Raw genomic sequence first — 21,299 nt, forward strand, 5'->3', positions numbered from 1 at the left:
CTAGGTGAGTGATCACACCATCATGATTATCCGGGTCATGAAGATCTTTTTTGTACAGTTCTTCCATGTGTTCTTGCCACCTCTTCTTAATATCTTCTGCTTCTGTTAGGTCCATACCATTTCTGTCCTTTATCGAGCCCATCTTTGCGTGAAATGTTCGCTTGGTATCTCTAATGATCTTGAAGAGATCTCTAGTCTTTCCCATTCTGTTGTTTTCCTTTATTTCTTTGCATTGATTGGTGAGGAAGGCTTTCTTATCTCTTCTTGCTATTCTTTGGAATTCTGCATTCAGATGCTTATATCTTTCCTTTTCTCCTTTGCTTTTTGCTTCTCTTCTTTTCATAACTATTTGTAAGACTTCCCCAGACAGCCGTTTTGCTTTTTTGCATTTCTTTTCCATGGGGGTGGTCTTGATCCCTGTCTCCTGTACAGTGTCACTAACATCAGTCCATAGTTCATCAGGCATTCTATCTATCAGATCTGGGCCCTTAAATCTATTTCTCACTTCCACTGTATAATCATAAGGGATTTGATGTAGGTTATAACTGAACGGTCTAGTGGTTTTCCCTACTTCAATTTCAGTCTGAATTTGGCAATAAAGAGCTCATGATCTGAGCCACAGTCAGCTCCCGGTCTTGTTTTTGCTGACTGTATAGAGCTTCTCCATCTTTGGCTGCAAAGAATATAATCAGTCTGATTTTGGTGTTGACCATCTGGTGATGTCCATGTGTAGAGTCTTCTCTTGTGTTGTTGGAAGAGGGTGTTTGCTATGACCAGTATGTTCTCTTGGCAAAACTCTATTAGTCTTTGCCCTGCTTCATTCCACATTCCAAGGCCAAATTTGCCCGTTACTCCAGGTGTTTCTTGACTTCCTACTTTTGCAGTCCAGTCCCCTATAATGAAAAGGACATCTTTTTTGGGTGTTAGTTCTAAAAGGTCTTGTAGGTCTTCATAGAACCGTTCAACTTCAGCTACTTCAGCGTTACTGGTTGGGGCATAGACTTGGATAACTGTGATATAATGGTTTGCCTTGGAAACAAACAGAGATCATTCTGTCGTTTTTGAGATTGCATCCAAGTACTGCATTTTGGACTCTTGTTGACCATGATGGCTACTCCATTTCTTCTAAGGGATTCCTGCCCATAGTAGTAGATATAATGGTCATCTGAGTTAAATTCACCCATTCCAGTCCATTTTAGTTTGCTGATTCCTAGAATGTCGATGTTCACTCTTCCCATCTCTTGTTTGACCACTTCCAATTTGCCTTGATTCATGGACCTGACATTCCAGGTTCCTATGCAATATTGGTCTTTACAGCATCGGACCTTGCTTCTATCACCAGTGACATCCACAGCTGGGTATTGTTTTTGCTTTGGCTCCATCCCTTCATTCTTTCTGGAGTTATTTCTCCACTGATCTCCAGTAGAATATTGGGCACCTACTGACCTGAGGAGTTCCTCTTTCAGTATCCTATCATTTTGCCTTTTCATACTGTTCATGGGGTTCTCAAGGCAAGAATCCTGAAGTGGTTTGCCATTCCCTTCTCCAGTGGACCACATTCTGTCAGACCTCTCCACCATGACCCACCTGTCTTGGGTGATGCCCCAGGGCATGGCTTAGTTTCATTGAGTTAGAGGAGGCTGTGGTTCTAGCGTGATTAGATTGACTTGACTAGTTTTCTGTGAGTATGGTTTCAGTGTGTCTGCTCTCTGATGCCCCCTTGCAACACCTACCTTCTTACTTGGGTTTTTCTTACCTTGGGCATGGGGTGTCTGTTCACGGCTGCTCCAGCAAAGCGCAGCCACTGCTCCTTACCTTGGTCGAGGGGTATCTCCTCACAGCCACCCCTCCTGACCTTGAACGTGGAGTAGCTCCTTTAGGCCCTCCTGTGCCCATGCAGCCACTGCTCCTTGGGTGTGAGGTAGCTCCTCCTGGCCGCCGCCCAGGGGCGGGGGGTAGCTCCTCTCAACCGCCGCCCCTGACCTCAGACATGGGGTAGCTCCCCTTGGCCATTCCTGCGCCGTCGTAGCCGGGTACTCTGGGCCGCTGCCCGACCTCGGATGTGGGGTAGCTCCTCTTGGCCGCCACCCCTTGGGCATGGGGTCCTCCCGGCTTCTGCCCCTGACCTCGGACATGGGGTTGCTCCTCTCAGCTGCACTTGTGCGCCATTGCAGCTGCCCGTGAATATAAGCTTTAGTGGCCTTCAACGCCAAAAGTTCTAGAGGCTCATTTTCCTGGTGCAGAGCTCCAAGGCTGTAGAGCCAGATGTGTGGCTCAGACCCCTCACTCCTTGGGGAGAACTCCCATTTGTGGGAGGATAATTTTAACTGGGTGCGTGGATCTTGACTATGCCATGTCCCCACCTCTCTCAACCATCTCATTGTGATCCCTTCTTTCTTTAGTTGTAGAAGATCTTTTCTGCTAGCCTGCAGGGGCATTCTCACCAGTTGTTGTTGTTTAGTTGCTGAGTCATGTCTGACTCTTCTGCAACCCCATGGACTGTAGCCCACCAGGCTCTTCTGTCCCTGGAGTCTCCCAGGCAGGAATACTGGAGTGGGCTGCCATTTGCTTCTCCAGGCGATAGTCCTGACCGAGGGACTGAACCTGCGTCTCCTGTGCTGGTAGGCAGATTCCTTACCACTGAGCCATGTTCTCACACTTAGTTGCTCTGTAAGTAGTTGCAATTTTGGTGTGCCTATAGGGGATGAGCTTCCCAATCCACCATCTTAGACAGTCTCCTGTGTCATCTAAATGTTAACTTCCAGAGTCCTAACTTAGCAGCAGTCTTTTTTCCTTAATATCATCAGTATGTTATTACTGATACATGAAACTGTAGTTTCAGTTGTACAGAGTTCTTTCAGAATAAGCAATCTGATGTAAGTGATTACCACAAAATAATAGATTTATATATTGGGAGTTATTTTCTTCAAGTATTTACATTTTAGACCACTTTTCTCTACGGAATTAAAGTTTCATTTTTTGGTTGTTTTTTTTTTTTTTTTGGTTAAAGGAAGTTAAGGCATTTCCAAGCAGAGAAATTATCTAAAAAGAGGCAGTTCTTGTAGTCTTACTAGCCATACATTGCCTTATACCTAGGGAAGTTTACCAAGTGTCCCTTCTGTGTCCCTGGTGTCACTGGGTTGTAGGAATACAGAATAAGCGATGCCTGATCATCACTACCCAAGTAGTTATTGAATAGCTATTTAGTTATAATTATGGTAAACCCTGGAGAGGTCACCTGAAACTTCCCTTCCATTCCTTGAATTTAATTCATTTCCTCTCTCCTTTCCTTGCATAGTTTGCTTATTTGGAGTGTTTTTAACTTTGACACCTTTGTAAATGTGATTTTTGTAAATACAATTTAAATTTTGAAAAAGTATAGAAGTTGAATAGTAAAAGGAACATCTGTGTACTTTTTGTTCAGGTTCACCAGTTGGTATCCTTTGATCCAGAACATTCCTCACCATTTTTCTTCTGACCTTGACATTATTGAAGAGAGCAGGCGAATTATTCGGTAGCTTGTCCTTCAGTTTAGGTTTGTCTGACAGTTCCTCCTTATGATTCACGTAGTGCATTATTTCACAGGTTCCTCTATCTGTACATGTTTGAACTGTAAAAGCAAGGTTAGAGATTGAGATTTATTTAGGTATGATTGTTTTCTTGATGCACACAAAAAAATTGAGGACATAACTGTCATGAGGTAATCTGTTCCTTTTGTGAGGGAGGGGCCTGCACCAGATTGGCATACAGGATCTTAGTTCCTCACCCAGGGATCAAACTCATTCCCCCAGCAGTGGAAGTTCCAAGTCTTAACTACTGGATGTCCAGGGAAGTCCCAGGGTGAAGTTTTATTTACTCAAACTGGTTTAGAAAGCTCTTACCAACCTCAGGGATTCATATTTTTCATTTCTTGTTTTAAAGACAGATGTACATTATTCCATACTGTCACTTCTTCTGTGTCTGTCTGATTCTCCTTCGAACAGCAATTATGTGGAAACGCCAAGAGAGAAAGAAATGGGTATGTTACCAAATAAGAGAGAAATTGTTTTATGATATAATTACTAGACATTGAGAGTTTATAAACTGTAAATAAATGTATGAAATAAACATTTCTATTGTCTTTAAGTACAATTGTAATTGTAAATTTTCATATAAAATATAAACTATGACTTTGTAAGTTAAACTACTTTCAATTATGTAAAGAGAAATATCAGAACTGAAGATAAAAAATTAAAATTTTAAATATATTAGAATGTCAATTTATTGTCAGTATTTTTGAACTTTAATTTCTCAAGTGTGTTTTATTTTGAGTTTTGCTAAACTTTTTACTATAATTTGGGGTTTATTTCCCATATATTTCTGATAAAACTGCTGAGATTCTTCTGTTATATTTTAGAAAAGAAGGATGATTTTGACTGGGGAAAATACTTGATGGAAGGTGAAGAAATTGACCTTGGCCCAAATGTAAACACACCAGTGAGTGGCAGTAGTTTTGCTGTATAAATACATCCCAGGTTTTTTAGATTATTTTTATGGGTCCTTCTGCCTTACACTAACGTATCTAAACTAGGAACACTCTTCACTAAATTAGAGTAGTATATTATGGAATTTTTATTAAGATTTTTCACCAAAAAACTGGGACTAGAAAGTTGATCGGAATGAATATATGTATCCCTTAAGCAGCTGTAAATCTAGAGATTTTTGCCACCAGAAATAATTCCATCCTGTAATAGTAACTTTCAACATGTATTAAAAGTTTCATTTGATACAGTTTTTGCTTTTCTTTCTGAAATTTTCATAATCTTTTAATCTGAATAGGTCCATTTGTTAGGTGCTCTAAGGTTAAGGTTTATTTCCTGCTTTTAATCAGAATTGGTCTGAAGAAAGTGAAGATGAAAATGATCAACAGTCCTTAAGCAGAGAGGACTCTGGGATTCAGGTGGACAGGACACCCTTAGAAGAACAAGATCAAAACAGAAAACTGGGACCTCGAGTTATCTGGAAAGGTACTGTGTGTTCTCGAATGCTGGCATCTCTAATAGAATTCTCTAAAAGGAAAGGCAAGCTTTGAGAATCAGCCCCATGTGCCTTATAACATTGGTAAGCTCTGCCTTCCTAATAAAACAGACCCTTTTAAACCATTGGCAGATCTTCTGTAATGCATTATAAGTATGATAGCTCTGTAGAATTAATGTTGAAAAGGCATTTACAGTGCAGTTTTGGTCTTTTTTTAATAGGTCTGAGAACTTTGTTAGTCTTAAATGGTTTGTTTATACTTATACTGAAGAAAGATTGGCTTTGACAAAGTTGTTATTCACTTGCTAAGTCCTGTCCAACTCTCTGCCACTCCATGGACTGCAGCACACCAGGCTTCCCTGTCCTTCACTGTCTCCTGGAGTTTGCTCAAACTCATGTCCATTGAGTCAGTGATGCCATCTAACCATCTCATCCTCTGTCATCCTCTATCCTTCTCCTCCTGCCTACACTGTTTCCCAACATCAGGGTCTTTTCCAGGGAGTTTGCTCTTCGCATCAGGTGGCCAGAGTATTGGAGCTTCAGCTTCAGCATCAGTCCTTCCAGTGAATTTTCAGGATTGATTTCCTTTATGATTGACTGGTCTGATCACCTTGCAGTCCAAGGAACTCTCAAGAGTCTTCTCCAGGACTACAGTTGGAAAGCATCAGTTCTTCAGCTCTCAGCCTTCTTTATGATCCAGCTCTCGCATCCATACATGACTATTGGAAAAACCATAGCTTTAACTAGACGGATGATGTCTCTACTTTTTAATACGCTATCTAGGTTGGTCATTGCTTTTCTTCCAAGGAGCAAGTGTCTTTTAATTTCATGGCTGCAGTCACCCTCCAGCAGTGATTTTGGAACCCAAGAAAATAAAGTCTGTCACTGTTTCCATTGTTTCCCCACCTATTTGCCATGAAGTGATGGGGCCAGATGCCATGATCCTGGTTTTTTGAACATTGAGTTTTAAGCCAGCTTTTTCACTGTCTTTTACCTTCATCAAAAGGTTCTAAAGTTAGTGACTAAGTAAAAGAAAAATATCTTACACAATTTAAATTTTAATACTTCTTCAGTTTTTAGTGAAAAAGTATGATTTGGTAGAATCTAGAAAGAGCTAGAAACAACCTTAGAGATTAGAACATCTACTCCTACTTCTCATTTTATAGATTAAAAAACAAAGATGTAGTTATAATGGTTTTCTCATGCGCACAGCTGTGAAGCTAACTCCAGAAGCTGGGATCTCTGACCTGGCCCTGTTCATTGTACCTGAAACTTGCCAAATACACATAAAGTAGTTAAAACTGATTTAGCATGCCAACAATTTTCTGGTTTCTTTTCTCTTACCTTTCTTTTCCATTATTGAATTGGACCTTTAGGGCAGAATGTGGATTAATCAGCTCAGTGTCATGAACAAGCAGCCTGTGCAGGGCCTTTTGGTTTAGCTTATTTCTGCTCATCTGCTCTTTCTGATTCTCACTCTGCTTTCTCTGCCAGCCCAGTGACAAGGTCTTCTAATGTATTTGATATCTGTTCTCAAACATGTTGAGGTCTTCTAAAGTACATTGTGTCGATTGGTTGTATTTTATTTTTAAATTACATGCTGATAATATGCTGTGTGTAACCTTTGTTCTTTCACTGTTTCCATTTACCTGCTTTAATCTGTCACCGTTGCTCTGTGAAGGTTTTTTCTGTTGCTCTAATGGCTGCATAGGATACTGCAGTTTGCAACACCACACTTGTGTTACTGTTTCTCTTGTTGATAGGCCTGAGCTACCTTCTCCCCTTCTACCTGGTGCCAGGCCCATTTTATGGACATGGCCCACAGTTTCATCCCTACTTGATTAGATCACCCACTTTGATTTAGTTTGCTGTTTTCATTTGTGTTTGTCTAACTACTCAGGATAAGTACTTCGGATCCCTTGGTCCCTCAGGCTTGCCCCTTATATGATGTGTCCATTGATGTCCTTTCCTTGCTTTTCTTTGGAGTTTCATGTCCTTCCTGCCCATCCCCACCAATCAGAGTTCTTTATATGTGTAGATAGTAATTCCAAGGTTTTATACACTGCTATTTTCTTCCCTTAGTCACCTGTTAACATTTTCATGGTATCCTTCAAACAGAATCTGATTTTTAAAAATATTTTATTGTACTTAAATCTGTGAATTTTTCATGATATGGTTAGAATTTGGACCTTGGTATTTTTCTTTATGAAAACATTCCCCTGTATTTTCCTTCTCTTTGCTTTTTTATAGCTTTTGTGTAGCTCTTCAGTGACCACCAGATCTTCTCTTATATATGAAATGAAGAACAGCTTATTTTTCTCCAATGTCAGGAGCAAATTTCTCATCAGTGTCTAGTGAACAGTCCATTCTTTCCACATTGCTTTGTGGTTCTAAAATTATTGTATATTGATACACTTATTTCTGAACATTCAGTTCTTTGTCCTGAGTGTGAGTTGTAGAAGCACAGACTGTTTATGTCTTTGTAATGTGTTTCAGCAGACAGAAGGCAGGTTTTCCCTTCACCTCCTTTACTCTTTTTCAAAATTGGCTTAGCTATTTGTAGACTTTTATTTTTCTGTAGACATTTTGGGAGCAGTTTGGTAACCTTTTTAAAAATCCAGCTGGAAAAAAAATCCACCTGGGATTTTTACTGGGATTGCATTGAATTTATATATTTAGCTTGGGGAGATTTGACATCTTTTCTGTGGAAATATCTATATTTATTCTAATTCTTTTATGTCTTACTAGATTTTAGAAATTTTCTTTGTCAAGATCTTAAGTATTTGTTGATTTCTGTGTGTGTTAATAGTTGTTATGGTTAATAGTGTCTTTTTTTGTTTAATTTATTGCTGATGTAGCGGGACACTTGGTTTTTGTAAATTGTTTTTTTCCCCAGCATTCTTGCTGAACTCTTGTATTAATTATATATTGTTAATTACCAAAATATTCGTTTTTTTTTTTAATAGATGATCAGTATTCTTTGCAAATATTGACAGTTTTATCCACTACCAGTTCTTAATATCCTATTAATGAAATGTTAACCATTTCTCTTTTCTGGCCAGCCCTCTAGTCTGCAGAGGAGGCAGTAGCAATGGGCGTGGATTTCCTGGAGTGGTTTTTATCCCAAGAAGGTTGCCCATGAAATTCCGTAGTTAAGTGTGATGGTTTTGGCATAGGTTCTGGATATGTGGCCTTTGCAAAATTAAGACTATTATTCCTGTTTTTCTGGGAGTCTTTAATCATAAATAAATATTAAACTTTACCAAATGCTGTTCTTTATCTGTGAGGTAACTCACAGATAAAGATTAATTCACCTAATTTGCTCTACTACTTTACTGATAGATTTTTTTGATAGTGAATTGTTATTGTATTCCTAAGCTAAACTTCTTTTGACTACATCGTGGGATTGGGTTATTAGCTTTTTTGAAATGGAAATTTTTAATCTTTATTCTTTGATGAATTACTTTCTCATATTATGTCTTCATTTGGTTTTAGAAACAAGGTTATATTAGCCTCATAATGTTAGGTAGCTTTACCTTTTTCTGTTTTCTGCACCAATCTGTGTAAGATGGCTAATCCTTCAAAGCTTAGTACTAGTCCTGAGGCTTTGGGGCTGCTTGGAAATATCTTTAGTTACCGTTTCAATGTCTTTCATGATTATTAAACTATTCAAATATACTATTTGTGTTTTTTTATTCATGGGGTCATTTTAAGATTGAGTAACTTTTTTAATTTGTAGCAACGACATTAATTAAATTTTATATATATGTCTCTTTATAGTTTTACCTGTTATTTTAAAGAGCTTTTTTCAATTGAATATTTGAATGGAATCCTAAGTCTAGCTATCATAGCAAAGTTGATCGAGTATTCTTTTCTTAACTCTTACAACTTAAATGTAACTAAATTTCTTTCCACTAGATGAGCCAGATGCCCGAAGCTGGTTGGAACAGCATGTAGTCCATCAGTACTGGACAGTCAGGTCCTCAAGATTTCCTCATAGTTTACATTTGCATTCCAATCTAGCTACTGTCTGGTAAGAAGTTAGTTTTCATTTCATGTGTTGATAGAAGAAACTTTATGTTTTAAATTTGGTTTTGAGTTGTGATTTAAATCAAGTAGTTCCTTAAACTTTTTAAAAATTGAAGTATACTTAATTTACAGTGTTATTAGTTTCAGGTATACAGTTATGCATACATACATTACATGTGTGTATGTATATATTTTTTTCAGTCTTTTGCACTGAGTTGTTACAAGATGTTGAATATACTTCCCTGTCCTATATAGTAGGTCCTTGTTTACCTGTATACTACTATACTATATATACACTACTATATATAGTAGTATATATGTTAATCCCAAATTCCTGGTGTATCTCTGCCCTCACCCCTGCTATCCCCTTTGATTACTGTAAGTTTGTTTTCTATGCTTATGAGTACATTTCTGTTTTGTAAATAAGTTCATTTGCATCTTTTTGTTTATATTCCACATATAAGTGATATCATATGATATTTGCATTTGGCTTTCTTACTTACTTCACTTAGTATGTTAATCTCTAGGTCTATCCATGCTGCTGCAGATGATGATTCTTATTTTAGGGTCAAATAATATTCCAGTTAGTGTGTATGTGTGTACCACGTCTCTATCCATTCATTTGTCACTGGACATGTAGGTTGATTCCATGTCTTAGATGATTCCATGTCTTGTACTATTGTAAATAGTACTACTGCTATGAACATTGGAGTACATGTATCTTTTCAAATTAGAGTTTTCTGTGGATATATGCCCAGGAGTGGAATACAGGATCGTATGGTAACTCTGTTGTTAATTTATAAGGAACCTCTACACAGCTCTCTTTAGTGGCTGCAGCAATTTGCATTCCCACCACCAGTGGAAGAGGGTTCCTTTTCTCTGCACCCTCTCCAACATTTATTATTTGTAGACTTTTTAATGATGGCCATTCTAAATGGTATGATCTGATGCCTCATTGTAGTTTTGTTTTGCATTTCTCTAATAATTAGTAGTATTGGGCATCTTTTCATATGTCTGTTGCCCAACCATGTATCTTCTTTGGAGAAATATCTGTTTAGGTTTTCTTCCCATTTTTTGATGTTTTGTTTGCTTTTTTATACTAAGCTGTAGGAGCTGATTATAGATTTTGGAAATCAATCCCTTGTCAATTGCTTTATTTGCAAATGTTTCCTCCCATTTGCTCAGTTGTCTTTTAGTTTTGTTTATGGATTCCTTTGCTGTGCAAAAGATTTTAAATTTAATTATGTATCATTTGTTGGTTTCTGTTTTTATTTTACTCTAGGAGATAGATACAACAAAATATTGCTGGAATTTATGTCTGAGAATATTTCAATATATCGTCTTCTATGAGTTTATGATGTCATATCTTATACTCAGGTCTTTAATCCATTTTAAGTTTATTTGTGTATATGGTGTTACAGAATGTTCTAATTTCATTTTTTTTACATTAGCTATCCAGTTTTCCAAGCACCACTTATTGAAGAGACTGTTTTCTGCATTGTTTATTCTTATCTCCTTTGTTGTAGATTAATTGACCATGAATGTGTGGTTATATTTCTTGGCTTTCTATCCTTTCCATTGATCTGTATGTACGTTTTTATGTCAGTATCATACTGTTTTGATTACTGTAGCTTTGCAGTATAGTCTGAAGTCCTCCAGCTCCATTTTTCTTTCTCAAGATTGTTTTGGCTATTTTGGGTCTTTTGTGTTCCCATACAAATTTTAAGACTTTTGTTCTGTGAAAAATGCCATGGGTGATTTGATAGGGATTACATAGAACCTGTAGATTGCCTTGGGAAGTATGGTCATTTTAACAATATTGATTCTTCCAATCCAAGAACACTATATATCTTTCCAGCTGTTTGAGTTGTTTTACATTTCTTTCATCAACATCTTTATAGTTTTCAGAGTACGGATCTTTTGCCTCCTTAACTGGGTTTATTCCTAAATATTTTAGTCTTTCTGATGCAATGGTAAATGGGATTGTTGCCTTACTTTCTCTTTCTGACATTTTGTTGCTAGTGTATAGAAATGCAACATATTTCTGTATATTAATTTTGTATCCAGCAACTTTACTGAATTTATTGATAAGCTCTAGTAGTTTTCTGGGGGCATCTTTTGGAGTTTCTATGTATAGCATCATGTCATCTGCAAACAGTGACAGTTTTACTTCTTTTCCAATTTTGATTCCTTTTATTTTTTTCTTCTCTGAATGCCATAGCTAGGACTTCCAAAACTACATTGAATAAAAGTGGCAAGAGTGAACATCCTTGTCTTTTTCCTGATCCTAGAGGAATGCTTTCAATCTTTCGTCTTTGAGTATGATGTTACAATATGACTTTCATTATGTTAAGGTGTGTTCCTTTTATGCCCACTTTCTGAAGAGTTTTTATCATATTTTGATGTTGAACTTTATCAAAGATTTTTTCTTCATCTATTGAGATGATCATATGGTTTTTATTTTTCAGTTTTTTAATGTGGTGTATCACATTGACTGATCTGCAGATACTGAGAAATCTCTTGTATCCCTGGAATAAATACTACTTAACCATGATATATGATCCTTTAAATGCATTGTTCAAGTCAGTTTGCTAGTATTTTGTTGAGGACTTTTGTATTAATAAGCTGTGTTCATCAGATGATGGCCTGTAATTCTCTTTTTTTGTGTGATATCTTTGTCATATCAGGGTGATGGTGGCTTCATAGAGTGAGGTCAAAAACGTTGCTTCCTCTGCAATTTTGTTGGCAAAGTTTCAGAAGGATAGATGTTAACTCTTCTCTAAATGTTTGGTAGAATGCACCTGTGAAGCCACCTGGTCCTAGTCTTTTGTTTGTTGGGACTTTTTCTGAGTACTGAGTCAACTTAATTGCTGGATGTTTGTTCATTCATGCTTTCTGTTTCTTTGTGATTCACTCTCGGGAGATCTACATTCCCAGGAACTTGTCCATTCCTGCTAGGTTGTTCGTCTTGTTGGCATATAGTTGCTCATAGTATTTTCTCATTACCATTCATATTTCTGTGGTGTCCGTTTTAACTTCTCCTTTTTCATTTCTGACTTTATTGATTTGGGCCTTCTCTCTGTTTTGTTCTGGTTTTGTGTGTGTGTGTGTTTTTCCCCCACTGAGTGATTAAATAGAGGCGTGTCAAATTTGTTTATCTTTTCAAGGAACCAGCTCTTAGTTTCATTGGTCTTTTTTATTTCCTTGTCTCTATTTCATTTATTTGAAGTCTCCCATCATTATTGTGTTACTGTCAATATCTTCTTTTAGATCTGTTAATATTTATTTTATGGTTTCTTTCCTTCTACTAACTTTGTGTTTTATTTGCTTGTCTTTTTAATCTAGTTCCTTTAGGTGCAAGGTTAGGTTGTTCAAGATTTTTCTTTCTTCCTGAGTTAGGTTTGTATCACTGTAAATGTTTGTCTTAGAACTGCTATGTCCAGTAAATAGACTTTGGATTAATGTGTTTGTGTTTTCATTTGTCTCCAGGTATTTTTTTTATCTCCTCATTGATTTCATCAGTGACCCATGACCCACTTTTTTTTTTTTTTTTTTTTGCAGCTTTTTTTCCTCATAGCATTGTGGTTGAAAAAGACGCTTGGTATGATTTCCATTTAATTTACTGAATCTTGCTTTGTGGCCGAGCATGTGATCTGTCCTGGAGAATGTTCCATTTGCAGTTGAAAAGAATGTGTGTTCTCCTGCTTTCAAATGGAATGTTCTATAAATATCAGTAAGGTGATCTACTGTAATGTGTAACTTAAGGCCTATGTTTCCCTATTTTCTGTAAGGATGCTCTGTCCATTAATATAAGTGGGTATTAATAGCTCCCATTATTATTGGGTTGCTATCAGTTCACCTTTTAGGTTTGTTAACATTTTAGTTGTACATTCAGATACTTTTATGTTGGCTGCGTATATGTTTACGCAGCCATTATATCTTATTGGATAGATCTTTTGGTCATTGTGTAGTGTCCTTTTTTGACTCTTGTAAGTCTTTATTTTAAAGTCTGTTTTGTTTCATATAAGTATTGCTGCATCAACTTTGTGTTGATTTCCGTTTTCATGGAATACTTTTTTGCATCCCATCACTTTTAGCATGTGTCTCTAGATCTGAAGTAAGTCTCTTGTAGGCAGAATGTATACAGGTCCTGTTTTTGTACCTGTTCATCCAGACTGTGTTTTTTGGTTGGAGCATTTAGTCTGCTTACGTTTAAGGTAATTATCAATATGTATCTTTCTGTTGCCAGTTTATTAACTGTTTTGGATTTGTTTCTGTAGGTCTTTTTTTCCCCCTTTCTTTTGTTCTCTTATGATTTGATGACTATCTTTAATGTTACATGTGGATATCTTTTTTCCTTTTTTTGTGTATGCCTATTATAGATATTTGTTTTGCAGTTACCATGAGGTTTTTGTATAGCAGTCTGTATACATACATGCTTGTTTTAAATTGCTGATCTGTTAATTTCAAATGCATTTTAGATACTGTGCCTTTGTATTCTCTTCCCTTCTGCCTTGCAGATTTTCTGCTGAAAAATCAGCTGATAGCATATAGGAGTTCTCTGTATGTTATTGTTGCTTTTCCATTGTTCCTTTTCATACTCTATCTTTAAGTTTTTGTCATTTTGATTATGATATATCTTGGTGTGTTCCTCTGTGAGTTAATCCCATAGGAAACTGTGCTTCTTGGACTTGGGTGACTGTTTCCTTTCCCAAGTAGGAAAGTGTCCAGCTATTACCTCTTCAAATCTTTTTTTCAAGCCCTTTACTCTCATCTCTTTTTGAGGCCTCTGTCCTGTAAATATTAGCACACTTGATGTTGTCCCAAAGGTCTCTTAAAAACGGATCTCCTATCATTTTATTCTTTTTTCTGTTCAGCAGCAGTGATTTCTACTACTCTGTCTTCCAGCTCACTGATCTGTTTTTCTGCCTCATTTAGTCTACTGTTGATTTCTTCTAGCATAGTTTTTAGTTACTGTATTTCTCAATTCTGTTTGGTTGTTCCTTATATTTTCTCACTTTTTTCCTAAAAACTCCTAATTTCTTTCTCTGTACAACCATTCTCCTTTCACATCCGTTGATCATCTTTACAATCATTACTTTTAACTCTTTCTTGGATGAATTTTCTATCTTTATGTCACTTACTCTTAATGGGGTTTTATCTTATTCCTTCATCTGAAACATATTCCCTTTGTCACCTCATTTTGTTTAAATTGCTGTTTATATTTTTATGAATGTGGTAGGTTAGTTACATTTCTCAACCTTGTAGAAGTGGCCCTCTGTAGGAAATGTCCTGTGTGCACCAATAGTGCACTACCCTGTTAGCATACAAGGGCCAGGGGCCAGCTGGTCCCAGGATGTTGTCTGGCTTGCATTTGTGGACTCAGTCTACAGGCTGCAGGACTGTGGTTTTCTTGCTTGTGATGTCTGTCCCCTGGTGGGTGAGGCTGGTCTAGAGGCTTGTGCAAGCTTCCTGCAGGAGGGGCTGGTGCCTGCCCCCTGGTGAGTAGAACTGGGTCTTGTCCCTCTTGTTGGCAGGGTCATATCTTAGAGCATGTATAGAAGTGGCTATGGGCTCAGGAAGTAGAAGTCTTTGGGTAGCCTGTCTCCTGGTGCGTGAGACTGTATCCCTGCCCAGTTTGTTATTTTGCTTGAGGTGTCCCTGCCCTCCCTGGAGTCTATAGGCTATTGGCTAGGGCCAGGTCCTGGTGCCAAAATGTCAGCCTCCACGAGAGCTTATGTAGGTGAATGCTCCCTGATATATCCACCACCAGTGTCTGTCCCCAGTGTGAGCCACCAACCATCTCCCACCTCCAAGACCAGCAAGTAGGTCTGGCCCAGGTTCCTATCATATAGCTACTTTTGTCCCCAATCTTGGTCTGCTTGAGATTTTGTGTGTGTCTTTAAGAATGAAGTCTCTGTTTCCCTCAAGGCTACAGAGATCGTGCAATCATGCCCCACTAGCCTTTGAAGCTAAATATTCTCTTTCTGGTGCCCAGCATCCAGCAAAGGCTCATGTATGGGAGAACCTCTATAATAATTCTCCAGTTTGTGGGTCACCTACCTAGGGGTTAAATGGATTTGATCATACTGCAGATCTACCTTTCCTACCTGTCTTGTTGTTCTTTCTTTAATATTCACTTAATATTAAGTAATATTTACTTAATACTTACTTAATACTGGTATGTTCCAGTGCTTTTCATCAGATTTTCTTTCTGCAGTAGGTGTCATTTTGATGTGCTTATGAGAGGATATTATTAGCTTAAGGTCCTGCTCTGCCATCTTGGCCACTCTCCTGAGTCACTTATTATTCATAACACTTTATACTTGCCACTTATCCTGTGGTCATTTCCTCGACTGACTAGGTCTATTCACTTAATGAGCAGCAAGCCAAATTCTGAAACACCAAGGTTGCAGCAGAAAAGGGTTTATTCCCAAGGCAGCCAAGTGAGAAGGGAAAACAGATCTCAAACTTTATTATTTAATTTAATTTCATAATGAAGTTATTATTTAACTATAGTCTTTGATTTGCTTATTTTCAAAGTGGATGGATTGGTATATATTATTTGATTTCTGTTTTCATGCACTTCCTGTAAAAATAGTTAACAATTTTTCCCAAAACAATACATAATTTTAAATATTTGCTTAAATCAGCAATAAACATGACAGAAATACTCTGAAAGTGCTTCTCTGAGAGTATTTCAGTTGACTTGTGAAAATGAATATGGGAGGAAAATTAAAGCGTGTGTTATGTTTATTAGCTTATTGAATACTTGTTAAGTTGCTAGTAAATTATATTCTTTGAGACTTCTAACTTTACTTAATGAGACATCTTTTCATTGGCATTTGATGTTTGTTGTCTAATAGGGACCAACATTTGTACAGCAGTGACCCGTTATATGTTCCAGATGACAGAGTTTTTGTTACTGAAACACAGGTTATTCGGGAAACCCTATGGTAAGATCCATTAACCTAATTCATAGTCTAAAGACTTTATTAATGAGAAGCAGAATTTTGGTTTTTTAAAGAAAGGTGTTTGAGGGTATTTCACATGCATATTAAAAATAGGCCATTAGATTTGAGCCCAAAACAGGTCCTTAGGCACCTAGTCTAGTGCTGTTGCCTGCTGAGATTTCTAGATTCTGGTTTTCAAAAGTGGAAAGATGTGTTTTGACCATCACCTATGTGAGGAAATGCTTTAACAACACTGTTTTGGACTTTTTAAAAGATGAAATCGGAATATGTTGTGTCTTAAAATAATCAGATAAAAAGACTGATGTCTTTTATTTTCTAATTATCTTACCTCTTTGCCCTCCCTCACCTTTCTCTTCAGAATCTTTATTTAAATTTCCTAGACATTACTGTAGTGAATATTTTTTTAGACTTATATTCATCTTTTTATTTCATTTCAGGTTACTTTCAGGGGTAAAAAAGCTCTTTATATTTCAGTTGATTGATGGAAAAGTAACCGTGAGGAACAATATTATAGTAACTCATTTGACACATGTAAGTTATTTGTGCTTGTTGTAATTAAGATTTATATAAACCATGGTAATGTAATTTTATAACATTTTCCAATATTGAAATTAACTACTAAATATATTTCAGTTTCAGAAGGCAAAATTAAGTTTGTATCTTTAGAATGCTTGGAGAATTCTTTAATATTGTTTGTGGTGTTCATATGTAGCTTTGTATTTTCTGTCATTTCGTATCGGGAAAGCTGTCTACTGTAACTTTTTGCCTGTAGTACACATACCTTTTGTTTTTGTGTTTTGAAACAGTATAAGCCACAGTTCTATATCATATAAAATTTAATACTTATGCTGTTTCCTCTGAATATAAAACTAAATATTTACTCTATTACTTTGTCTTTTGATAAGCATACTGTTTCAAGCAGTCACAAAAGAAATATTTTATAGTGAGGAAAATACTCATTAGAATTCCTGTAGAAGTCTGACTATAAATCATTGTGGTTTGCTTCTCTTGTAGAGCTGTTTACGATCAGTGCTAGAACAAATTGCAGCATATGGCCAGGTTGTGTTTCGACTCCAGGAATTCATTGATGAAGTCATGGGGCATAGTTCTGAAAGCATGTTACCTGGAAATGGTTCTGTTCCTAAGAAATCAACAGAAGCACCTTTTAGAACATACCAGGCTTTCATGTGGGCCCTATACAAATACTTCATTAATTTCAAAGAGGAACTTGCAGAAATTGAGAAGTGCATCATCAATAATGGTATTTAAATATTCTTCCTTTAATAATTGATAGATTTGAAATTTACATGGCAAATAAGCAATTGTCCTGAATACATTCATTTTTTAAAATTATTTTAAATTCGTATTTTTAAGCCATTCATATGTCTGAAAATCCAAACAGTATAGAAAGATTTACAGGAAAAATTTTTCCTCCTGCACTGGTTCACCAGTCCAGAGGCAACCAAGTGATCCATTTCTTGAGCATCCTTCCAGGTATAATTTAGACATATGAAAGCAATACATATTCATATCCACAGGCCTAATAGTCTTTTCACTACTGTCTTCAGATTGTTTTCAATTTAAAATTTTTTTTTTTTTTCCAATTTAAATTTTGAGAATTAAATCATACAAGTATTTCATTAAAGAGCCCCCTCGTTCTTTTTTTTTTAACCAACTGAGCATTTTGTTGTATGGATGTATCGTAGACCAGTACCCTTTTCACGGACATCTGGGCTGTGTCTGATCCTTTTCTCTTGCCAGCTTCAGTGATAACCACTTACATATCAGTGATTGTGCACATGTACAGCAAGTTACCTGTAGCACAAATTCTTAAAATGAAATTGCTGAGTCAGAAGGTACGTGATGGCTTATGTGACTTTAGTAGTTACTGTCACATTGTCCTCCGTGGCGGTGTAGATAAATAACTTTACACCCTTGCTGGCAATATATATGAGTATGCATTTGTTCAGTCTTGTCAGCAGTGTGTTATCAAACTTTTGGATCTTCACCAGTATGTTAGGTGAAAATGGTAGCCCAGTGCAGGTTTTTCTCCCTTAATTTTTATATGCAACTATTGTAAAAAATAGTACATTGAGGTTCCATGTTCACTTCACCCAGCATCCTTCGTGTTGACACTTAAAATAGAGTAATCAAAGCTAGGAAGTCGACATGACACAGTACCATCACTAGTCTGCAGGCCTGATGTGGGTTTCACCAGTTTTGCAGGTGCTTGCTTTTCAAGGAGGTAAGTAAATCTTTCCCCAGTTCTTTGGCATTTTACCACATGTGTAGATTTGTATTGCCACCTCCATATTTAGGATTCAGAGCTGTTCCTGACCAGGGAACTCGCTCTTGCTGCCCTTATTAATCACCCTTTTCTGTCTCCCCTCAATGAAACAGGAGCCCACTATACTCTGTTTTATTTGCCCAGTATAGTTTTATTTTGCAGTCTTTTTTTTTGTGAGATTGAACATCTTTCTGTATGTTTTTAAGAATCGCTTGAATTTCTTCTTCTGTGAATTGTCGGTTCCTTTAATTATTTTTCTGCTGAGTTGTCTTTTCCTTCTTTTAGGGAGTTCTTTCTTGGGGAAATTAGTTCCTTCTAACATGGGATTAAAACCCACCATCGTGGACTTACCTCGTGGTCCAGTGGTTAAGAGTCTGCTTGCCAGTGCAGTGTACACAGGTTCATTCCCTGGTCTGGGAAGATCCCACATGCTGTGGGGCAGCTAAGCTCGTGCTCACTAGAGCCATTGCTCTGCAACGAGAAGACACCCAATGAGAAGCCACAACTAGAGTAGCCCCTAGTTTAGCGCAACTAGACAAAGATTGCATTCAGCAATAACGACCCAGTGCAGCCAAAAGTAAAAAAAAAAAAAAAAATCCAAAAAATCCTCCAGTGTGCCATGCTTTTCCATAAGTGGCTTAACATTTATATCACATTTCAAATGCAGATATTTTTCCTTGCTAAGGAGTTTGATTTCTTGCTATTTGCAGATACTACAGTAACTCTTGCAATAGTGGTGGACAAGTTGTCACCTCGATTGGCTCAACTCAAAGTTCTGCACAAAGTGTTTAGTACTGGAGTAGCAGAAGTTCCCCCTGACACTCGAAATGTTGTCCGAGCATCTCATCTGCTCAACACCCTGTACAAAGCCATCCTTGAATACGACAATGTTGGAGAAGCCTCTGAGCAAACTGTAAGTGGGACCCATTCTGCTCAGCATAGGAGTGGTGGATAGCCTGTTGTAGATCTTTGTAAAAATGGTGTGTCGGACAGTTGTGGGTTTTTAAATTAGCTTCTAAATTTGAGGCTGCATAAAGCAAGCTTTTCAGCTATAATTGCCAAGCTCACCAGGTGAATGTGGCAAAAATAGAGCAAAACATAAAATAAAAGCAAGATGGGAAAAATACCTAGCTGACTTCGATATAGATACTTACCAAACCCTTTGTTAAATACAAATACAAATTTATCATGTGATGTATCTAGAGCAGCCAAAGTCATAGAAACAGAGAGGAGGATGAGAGTGTTGGTTACTAGGAGCTGGGGAAGAGGAGAAAAGAGGTTAGTTAATGGGTACATAGTTTCAGTTTGGCGGCATGCAAGAGATTAGAAAGTCCTATTTCACAGCAGTGTGAATATACTTAAAACTGCCAATCTGTGCACTTTGGTTAAGATAGTATATTTTTTTACTATAGTTTAAAAATGCAAATCTAACTGGAGACTTTGATGTAGTTAGCTCCAGGTTTGTTGCAGCACATAACTTAGGTGTTTCGCCTAGTTTGTTGGTGTGATCCTTTTTTCCTCAGCATTTTGGTACTGCATTTCAGTTAAAAGGAAGTTGATTTCTTTCATCCCTGTACTTTCTTTTTTATTAATAACTATATATACATAGTAGAATGAAATCACTTCCTTGTTGTTAATGGACATTTTGCACACTATTTGGATGGAGTTTGGATTGTCCAGTTTAGAACTGTTGTGCCTGTGTAACTTTCACTACTAAGAAAGTGCTGTTATGGACAATATGGTTTCTTATATTTAGGTGAGGTTTTTCATAAGGATTTTATAGCACGTATCTTGGGTTTTTAATTTCTTACTTTGTTTCAAAAAACATAGATGGATTTCCCTGGTGATCCAGTGGTTAAGACTCTGTGCTTCCACTGCAGGGGACGTGGTTTGATCCGAGGTTGAGGAACTAAGATCCCACGTGGCCAGTGTTGCAAAAAAAAAAACCAAAACAGGAATCACTTTTTAAAAGGTGCTTCAGAAATGCTTGAGCCTCATCTTATCCAAGGATGAGGGAGTTCTAAGAACGGATGTGCCTCTCTTCAGGTCTCTTTGCTGTTCTCCCTCTGGGTAGAGACTGTGCGGCCCTACCTGCAGACTGTGGATGAGTGGATCGTGCATGGACACCTGTGCGACTCTGCCAGGGAGTTCATCATCCAGAGGTGAGGGAGGTGCACCAGACATTGGCTCTTCTCCCCAATATTTCCATTAGCTTCAGATGATACTGGGGGTTGGAGACAGTTCCAGTAATAGAGCTGTGTTGTCACCATAGGCAAGTTCTCTTGCATTTTTATTTAAATAGAAGACATCAAGTACCACCCGCCAAAAAATTTTTTTCCAAGGTTTTGTCAATTCACAGCTTTCCGTATTAGCAAATTGCATTTTTTGAATTATAGTATGTTTATGGATGGTTGGTATGGTGAAAGGCAAACCGAGTCCTTTGAAATGAATTGTTGTTCAGTCACTAAGTCGTGACTTTGCACCCCATAGACTGCAGAACGCCAGGCCTCCTTGTCCTTCACTATCTCCGAGACTTGGGTCAAATTCATGTCCACTGAGTCGGTAATGCTAGCTAACCATTTCATCCTCTGCCGTCCTCTTCTTTTGCCTTCAATGTTTCCCAGCATCAGTCTTTTCCAATGAGTTGGCTATTCGCATCAGGTGAACAGAGTATTGGAGCTTCAGCTTCAGCATCAGTCCATCTGGGGAAAATTTAGGGTTGATTTCCTTTAGAATTATTGGTTTGATCTCCTTGCAGTCCAAGGGAATCTCAAGAATCTTTTCCAGCACCACAGTTCGAAAGCATCGATTTTTCGGCACTCAGCCTGCTTTATGGTCCAACCCTCACATCTGTACATGACTACTGGAAAAATCATAGCTTTGACTAGATGGACCTTTGTAGGCAAAGTGATATCTTTGCTTTTAAATACGCTGTCTAGTTTTGCCCTAGCTTTTCTTCCAAGGAGCAAGCGTCTTTTAATTTCATGACTACA

At 37.5% G+C, this 21,299-nt stretch overlaps 1 protein-coding gene across 1 annotated transcript in view; it reads left to right on the plus strand.

Moving 5' to 3' along the window:
- The window catches only part of TUBGCP5 (tubulin gamma complex associated protein 5), a 59,314-nt gene that overhangs the window by 19,182 nt on the left and 18,833 nt on the right, over positions 1–21,299 (plus strand). Inside the window, exons 4-12 of the mRNA XM_040227899.1 lie at positions 3,922–4,018; positions 4,397–4,476; positions 4,871–5,006; positions 8,935–9,049; positions 15,912–16,001; positions 16,457–16,550; positions 17,034–17,280; positions 19,017–19,219; positions 20,353–20,468. Coding sequence (XP_040083833.1) covers positions 3,922–4,018; positions 4,397–4,476; positions 4,871–5,006; positions 8,935–9,049; positions 15,912–16,001; positions 16,457–16,550; positions 17,034–17,280; positions 19,017–19,219; positions 20,353–20,468 — 1,178 coding nt within the window. The remainder of the gene's footprint in view (positions 1–3,921; positions 4,019–4,396; positions 4,477–4,870; positions 5,007–8,934; positions 9,050–15,911; positions 16,002–16,456; positions 16,551–17,033; positions 17,281–19,016; positions 19,220–20,352; positions 20,469–21,299) is intronic.

This window comes from Oryx dammah, unplaced genomic scaffold (genome assembly GCF_014754425.2).
Source record: "Oryx dammah isolate SB20612 unplaced genomic scaffold, SCBI_Odam_1.1 HiC_scaffold_27, whole genome shotgun sequence".
NCBI lineage: Eukaryota > Metazoa > Chordata > Mammalia > Artiodactyla > Bovidae > Oryx > Oryx dammah.